An 8,480-nucleotide genomic window follows, 5' to 3' on the forward strand; every position below is an offset into this window, starting at 1 on the left:
ATGAGGCCCAGGATACTGTGCATGGTTGTATATTTCGATATATTTAGGTTGTTCAACAATATTACAAGTACATACCATTTGAGAAATTACAAGAATACCATTCGAGAGCATCATTATTGAAAGCATACAATATAGCATGGTAAAATTCAAAAATTCATTGTGCTATCTTTTATTGCCACTGAGAAAAACCATATCCTGAGATCTTGCTTTGAGAAATTTAATAAGAGCAACCAATGTTCACTTTTGCTGCTTCATTTTTGTGGTTTTCTGTGACAAGCTGTTACATTTATGTCTACATGATAAATTGGTTGTTATCTTTTATCCCATGCAATGATAAATACAATCAGTCCAAAGGTTGAGGTTGATATCACAGTTATCTCGCACACATAGTACAATATAATGAATAAATAATAAATTACAGTAAAATTTTAAAGAGGAAGCCACATCAGTTCTTGCTGGTTTTCATGTGGGTCTCCTTTCCATGTCAAATTGGAATTTAACAATAAAGTGTAAGGTAATGTCAATAAAAATAAATATTTACCTGCAATGCTTCTTTGGATAGTATTTTCAGATTATCAAAAGCAAATACAGATTGCAATAATATTTACAAGGTTAGAAATGGCTAAAACTTAAGCAATTTTTCGCCTTGTAAAGATTTATTTTAATTACAAAGAACAAATATTATGGGCAAATTGGTGGCCTAATGGTTGGTATGCTGGACTCTGGATCGAAGGGCCCAGGTTCGATCCTGGCCGGGGTCATTGTGTTGTGTTCTTGGGCAAGACACTTTACTCTCATAGTATCTCTCTCCACCCATGGCCAGTACCAGCGAACTAATGCTGGGGGGGGGGGAGTAAGCCCACGATGGACTAACATCTCATCCAAGGGGGGGGGGGTAGAAATGCTCCTAGTCACTTCATGGTACAGAAACCAGGATAAGTTCCAGCATGGTGGGCCACTAGACCTGACATGGACTTTACCCTATTATGGACAAATACTTCCTTTTAAAGAAGCCTCTGGGTTTTGTTGTTCTAAATTATCTACAAAACCTTGGCTTGAAGCTGAACACTGATATCATATTCACAATACCATAACGGTATTTCATTAGTCAAAGCCAGTTGCCCGTGACTAAATAATGACATATTTTTATCCACACCTGTTTTTTAACAAACTTTAATATTTACTTGGTCCCTTGAAATGAGCAAGGGCAATGATCTCCCAGTAATGGGCTTCAGTTGAGAGCTAACATTAATAAGAAGTTTATTTGATCATCAACCTTTTGTGCCCCAGGGGGAGCACAGAAATATCTGTTTTTCTCTAGCCAGGTATTGATATTGCCACAAAGAAAAGTTGGCCCTGTCTATTAGCCAATCACCATGTATGTTGTATCTTAACAAGCCCTAGCTATGTAAAATGTACTGATCAAATATAAATTTCAGAAATCCGCACCCCCTTCCCTGCAGCCCACAAGCATTTGAAGTTGTGGTTGTTCAAGTTATTATTCCCAGGCGAAGGATATTGTTCAAATGCCGCACATAACAGTCTCATTCTGTGATCAAATTCCCTTTTCCCCGAAAACCTACTGGTAGTAAATGGGCAAAATTGACCAGTCAAGCAGAAGTTTCTTTCTTTTCTGTGTATGATTTATGGGCAAATTAGATAAACCTGAAACAAACTATTCACTTTTAAATGCAAAACACAGCTTTTGCAGGCCCTTCTTTTGCAGCCACAATGTCACAAAGAACACGATTGATCAGCTTAAAAGTCAAAAGACCGCTTCCTCCCTAATCTCAGCCAATAGCCACTAACATAACTGTGAATGGTTAGGAATCATAAACAAAATCAAAGCAATTAGCTTAAATCTCCCCCACCCCTCCCATATGGTTTCAATTTCCCTGCTGTAATAACAACCACTGATGTCAAATTGCCGACCCTTCAGCCTTGGGGTAATTGGGTAAATAATGCCCAAGGGAGTGGAGTGGCTACATTTCGATTTTAGTCCTAAACTTCACCACAGCCTGCTTTCAGTGTGTTAAAATACCTCAAATGGCAATCAGATCAAACAACCTTAGGCAGAGACAAGTTTAGCCTGTGAATACAGCCGCCTCTCATTCGAGTCCCTCACAGAAGAGCGAATGAGAGGCAGCTGCATTCGCAGGCTAAGACAAGTTGTGTACATTAAATTTTGCCAGTGACATTTTTGCCTGAAATTATATCCCTGTAACACTCCCACAAGCACCACCCACCTATGACAATGCCTTGTGTTCCTTGAAAAGAAAAAAGATTGGGAAAAAAAAAACTATGCATCATGATGGTGCAAAATGTATGTGTGATGAAAATATTGTTAAGAGACAAACTAGCCATAACTTGACTATGATAATATTATTATGTCCTTTGTCATATAATAACAACAGTCATTTTATTTATGTAAATTTTATTGTCTGAGACGTGGCATTCCATTGTGTTCAGTCATCTATTTTTATTGTTCAACAATCCATAACAAATAATTGCTTAAAACTTCCGTACTGTTGTCTGGGAACCTGATCATGATGATCAAGGAAGTACTCAAGAAAGTGGACTGTGAACAAGAAATGGGGAAATTATTTTGGAGTTATCACTAAGCAGAATACTCACTTAAAATCGATTCAAAACCTTGAGAAATACAAAGATAGTGAACAGAGAGTTTAAGGTTTAAATTTCATGAATGATAAAGCTTATGTTCCCCCTGACGTACAACATTCCGAATCAGCCACTTGAGATATTTCTGCATGGCCGAAATTTGTAACCCTGCATTTCATATAAGCAAGCTTTGCTTTCAAAATGAACGCTTTGAAAAAAATAAAAGACGAAAACGACAAAAAACCAATTAACACACTACGTACCAATTTCTAAAATTAGCGTGTCTACAAGGCGGACCGAAGTGACGGGTATTCTGAAGTTGCTCCTGAGAATACAGACTCAAAAGCACACGAGTTCACGTGGCTGTCTTTAGCTTCTTCTCAAGCGTACTCCACGGCTTCTAGATCCTTCGCAATACCTGATCTGCGTTGTCGTTGTACTATTGAATGTTTCTATTTGGTTTGATGGAGAATAGCTTGCTCCTAAAGGCTTGGAGGACGGATAATTTCATCGAATAATCGCCAAACTTTTCGAGTAAAATCTCTACAAAAACAACACAGGGAAGGTCACGTGTTGAGTCTTTGACGTCATAGTGAGACCTGCCGCTGTGAAATATGCGGGCTCACCTGGAACCAGATTCGAGCAATGGCGGCCGAAAATTTGCAGTTTTCGGAGCTCGAAATTTTTATGAAGGAAGGCTTTTTAATTTTTTCTTTCTGGATCAAGGTTCTCTATAGACCCCGGTGAGTTACTCTGTGGCAAAAAATGTCCGAAAAAAAATTGTGAAATTTGGTCCTAGTGGCACTTTAAAATAAAGGAAATGTTTTCGTGCGATAAACACAACATACCTTATTATAGGAAATTAACGATACGTAATTAACGCGAATTTCAGAAATTCGCGTTAATTTCATGTACCTTAATTTACGTCATTTTTAATTTAAATCACATTATTTTCCAGCATTGTTATTTTAAGACACCTTAATTTCCAAAAAATGATGTTTAAACGACATCTACTTCTCCGTCAAAGCTGCAGGAATAACAGAGGCAGTGAAAAGCGCCAGGATGGGATGTATTTCATCCCTGGATCCATTTATTTAATATTAGTCACTATTTGGTCTGTTTAAGTATCTTTGTCGTGTATGGTTTATCCGAATGAAACCTCAAGTTCTGTTGTTGGACGTTGCTGTTTTGTCTTTTAAATAGCGCAGGTTGCTATAAAAATTACTACGCATCAAATTCGCGTTAAATAACTGCATGTAAGCACACACTACACGAGAATTCGCGTTAATTAAATGCATGTTAACATAAATTTTCGACAATTCGCGTTAATTTTAGACACCCGGCGCTTTAGTTTATCTTGAGAAGGCAATTCGATCATAAAGTTCGTTTCAGAAGCCATAATCCCGATTATGGCTCCTGGTTCGTTTGCAAAGTAAATTGAAATAGCTAATATTTCCAGTTGTAGTACGTGAAGATAGTGCGGCGACACAAACCTAATACTTCTATGGTCAACTCGAACGGAAGAAGTGAGGGACACATGCAGGATCACATGCAGGCATTTAGAAATACGTGACTCTAAAGCCTGGTTTTCACTAGCGACGCAAGCACAAGCGCAAGAATAACAGCTCTTATTACCCCCGCAGGGTTTTGGCCCAGAGGCCAAAACCCGAGGAGGCACCCTAGGAGTCCCCGGGTATATACATACAAGGACAAAGAATATCTCTTGAAAAAGTAAGAAATGTGTTTTGTAATGGGCGAAGCGTTCTCGATTTGACGAAACTAGGCGCGCACGGTCGTCTCGGGTAATATTTTAGCAAGCGCGCACGGTGGTGTCGGGTACTTGCAACCACGAGGTCGCGTTTCGTCACCTTCGAGCTTCGCCATCTTCTAGCAGCATTTCGTTTTCCGGTTTTGGCTTACGCGTGTTTACAGATTTGTTCGAGCAGTTTCTCTGCTTTGGTTGTGTTAAGTGATATTTGAAGCAGTTGTTAGTAATATCATAGTAATACGTCGAAAGATTTCGAGCAATTAGTTTCGTGTTCTTGGCTACGTGTGTTCCAAGAGCTGGTTCGAGTGCTTTCGGAGGTTTGCTGTATCGTATACATCTTTCAACGAGTAATAAACAAAAGCATGAACTTTGTCATGTAATACAAGGTAATTCGTGTAGCTAACAAACTGTAAGATTTAACATTTGATCCAAAGAGTGGGTTGAATAAGGTTAAAAATTGTTTTCTCGAATCTTTGAATGTGCCATATTTTGTTACTCGTGGAATTTTTGGGCTTTTTGGCCTGGAAATTATTGTAAGTTAATTTTGAATGTTATCAGCCCGGGAATAAGCTTGCGTGTTGTCACCACGAATAATGTGTTATGTGTTATTTCCGCTAGGAGTTAGTTCCGCGCGCTAGGTGATATATTCGACTTGAACGTGTGAATATTTTTAGGACGCAACGGAGTGTCACACAACAAGAAATTCTGCAGCAAACAATGTCGGTCGTGACGTACATTGCACAGTAAAAAAAGAAGTGTAATTGTGTAGTCCATCGGCATCAATAATTAAAAGCGACAAAAAGACTCCACTAAAATTAGAATGATGTAAAACAAATTATAAAAAGGCTGGGGCAGCTTTATAGTGAGAACTATTACTAGTTATATGAATAGCTCCGTGAGCGGTCAAGATGAAACGAAGCCCGTGCTCTGATTGGCTACCCGAGCGGTCAAGATGGCTTCATCTTGACCGCTCGGGATCGCCCGCTGTGTTCCCGCAAGCGAAAAAACCTTTCAGCTCCGTCGACGCTACTTCAAAAAGCTTTTTCGTCTTAAACTTAAACTATGAAACCATTTTCCGAAACAAAACAAATATTTTCTGTCTGTTTCTAGCGAAAGGGAGTCCGATAACAAAGAAATAGGTCTTGAAGCGAACGAGAACAAACTAAGTAAACAACAAAAGTTAACGAGTTTCGTGAATTTTATTTGCCACAACAACCAGCTAATACAAAAATTAAAACGCAAAACGACTTGAAGCCATGATATCGGTTTTGTTCGGCGGAAAAGGGAGAGAAGTCAGTGACATACCTGAAGAATAAAGAATTCGGCAAACTTGTCGTTTGTGTAAATCTTGAAGAAAGCGGACGGCACGGCGAACCAGGCACTGAACGCTTTTAAAACATCTTTTCACCGAAGCCTCCAACGCTCACGTCGAATAAGGTCGGGTCGAACATTTAAATCAATGATGTAGGAAGGTCAAGCTTTTCCCGTGAATTTGTAAGTCCCAAACACTTTTAACAATCACATTTTTAATATTCAGCTCGTGACACCGTGACGGCAGGTTTGCACCACTAAAGCCTGGTTCTCATTGATCGTCCCGATCGTCTCTGTCGCTTCTGTCGCTTCAAAAAGTTTGCTTGCTCCAATCAACTCAGACTTTGCAAACGACAGAAGCGACAGAGACGATCGGGGCGATCATATGAGAACCAGCCTTAAAGCGCCAGAAGCGAGCAAACGTACTCTGCAAAACGTGCAACAATCAAAAGCTGGCGGCCAGATAGAATGAACATTCTTGTTTTAAGGCTTCAAACTCAACGTTGATTCGCAATTTAAGCCATTTAAATATCCTTTAGAGGGTTAAAAAGACGTGAATTTCGCTGTTGTCGCATCGTTTTACTTCGTCTCGATTCATTCAAGAATTTGACAGTCACTCGTTAAACTTTTAAACCAATGAAATGATTTTTAGCGTGCGCCATTGAATGTGCATGCAACTGGCTTCCTTTGCAGTACTCGAAAAAAGTCATATAATAAATCCTTTATTTCATTGTGAAAACGATATCGACTCAGGCAAAAGCACAAGCGCATTGTAGTTTTATGCTTGTGCGTCTGCTTGCGACAAGCACAAGAACAAGGATCAAAATTTGTCCTTTTGCATGATTGCGCTTGTGCTTGCATCGCTAGTAAAAACCAGGCTTAATGATTACGAGTTACGACCCTCCTGCCTCTTCTGCAGGGTTGCCTGATCTTCCCTCCTTGACTGGAGCCCGGTGCACTCGGTGGGCCTGTTGCACTCGAAAGAATTTGAGTACACGTCTCGGCGCCAACATAACATGAACTTTATTTAAACTCGAATTTTAGAGTAGCCTGAAAAAGGCTAATATCTTCGAGAACATAAATTGTATAAAATAAAAATTTACATTTAAAATCTATTTACATGAAAAAAAGTGAAAAAATGTTAAGATATACCATTATGCCTGAAAGGAGATTTCTTTTAGGAGTCTTCTAAAACCAGTTAAAGTAGGCTCAGATCTTACATTATTAGGTAAGGAGTTCCAGGCCTTAGATGCAAAATAACGAAAAGAGTTGAGGCCATAAGTAGTTGTAACAGGTTTACATAGTGATAAAATATTAGTTCCTCTTAAAGAGTATTCGGACTGACGCAAAGTAAGCATGTCTTTATGATACTTAGGAAAACTGTCATAGTTCAAACATTTGTAAATAGTGATTAACATATTCTTTATCCTTTGGTTGTACAGAGTTGTTCCTTCTGATTTTTGTACTAGCTGTTGGTAGGACGAAACTTTATCATTAAAGACAATACGTAGGGCACGCTTATTAAGAGATTCTAATTTCTCACAGATCCTAGTACTACAAAAATGCCAGACCATAGAACAAAATTGAAAATGAGGCAAAATGAAAGCATTGTATAACTTTAACTTGATGGCGGTACAAATGAAATTACGAAATCTTATCATGACATTCAGTTGATTGTTGACTTTTTTACACACTAAAGAAACATGTTCATTGAAGTTTAACTGATTGTCGATTGTCATTCCAAGTAACTGCAGGGAGTCCTCAACAGGAAAAGAGAATTGGTGCTCAGTGGTCCCTATAACCATAGCATGGTGCTTGTCGGGATTCACGATCATGCCCTTATCTGCGTACCACTGATTCGCAACTTGGACCTGATGAGATGTCCGCTGTTCAAGGGCTCTAGGATCCACATCCGAGTCATAAAGTTGTTCATCATCAGCATCATCAGCATAGGCATCGAACAATGCACATGAGCTGCTACTAAGACCGTACGCTTTTAATTTCGCAAGTAGAAGATGATGTGGAATCGTATCGAAGGCTTTCGACAGATCCATAGATACGACAGCTACCAGTTCCTTCCTATTGCGACATGCACGCCAGTCTTCGTAAGCTTGAGAAGCGCGGTCTCGCAACTGTGACGTCGCCTGTAAGCTGATATGAAGTCCGACAGTAGACCTTGGTAGAAATCCTGCATTTGAACCGAGAGCAGTCTTTCAAAAACATTGTTCAAGCAGGATAGAACAGTGACAGGCCTGTAGTTTCGTTTATCTGCTTCATCATTCCTCTTGAACAAGGGCGTTACCTGTCCCATTTTTCAGCGGGAAGGATATCGACTGTGTGCAATAGAAGTGTTCAAAATTTTTGCGATAGGACCGGCTATGGCGCACGAGGATTCCTTTTTCAGGCGTGGAGGCAGCATGTCGTGTCCGCAAGCCTTTCGGACATTTTCGTTAGACAATAACTCTTGTATTTGAGTGGAGTTTGTGAGTTGAAAGCTGAGACAATCTTCTTCGCCTTTTATACCATTGTTCGCTTGAATAACCTTGATGCTTGGGTGGTCGTAAAAACCCTCTCCATAGTAATGATCAGTTATTTCGCAAACACCGTCTGCGATGTGCACGAAGTGCTCAATAAATGCCTCTGCTATTTGTCTTTTGTCTGTAAAATCGGTGTCATTCTCTTTGAGAGTGATATCATTTGCCAAACCATCAAGGTCTGCACTCCCTGATTCTCACTTGGGAAAGAGGATTTCAAACATATTCTGCTTCGAGTCAAAGCCCTA

The 8,480-nt window shown here is 39.6% G+C and overlaps 2 protein-coding genes across 2 annotated transcripts in view; one reads left to right on the top strand and one right to left on the bottom strand.

Moving 5' to 3' along the window:
• Nucleotides 1-6,852: 6,852 nt before the first annotated feature.
• Nucleotides 6,853-7,752, bottom strand: LOC144655127 (uncharacterized). The gene has a single exon (XM_078515341.1). It carries the CDS (start codon nucleotides 7,750-7,752, stop codon nucleotides 6,853-6,855), a length of 900 nt encoding a protein of 299 aa, XP_078371467.1.
• Nucleotides 7,753-7,787: 35 nt separating this feature from the next.
• LOC144655128 (uncharacterized) overlaps nucleotides 7,788-8,480 on the top strand; it is a 15,483-nt gene continuing 14,790 nt past the window's right edge. The window contains exon 1 of the mRNA XM_078515342.1: nucleotides 7,788-7,844. Within this exon, the coding sequence (XP_078371468.1) occupies nucleotides 7,788-7,844 (57 nt within the window). The remainder of the gene's footprint in view (nucleotides 7,845-8,480) is intronic.

Source organism: Oculina patagonica, chromosome 5 (assembly GCF_052425735.1).
Source record: "Oculina patagonica isolate OP01 chromosome 5, crgOcupat, whole genome shotgun sequence".
Lineage (NCBI taxonomy): Eukaryota > Metazoa > Cnidaria > Anthozoa > Scleractinia > Oculinidae > Oculina > Oculina patagonica.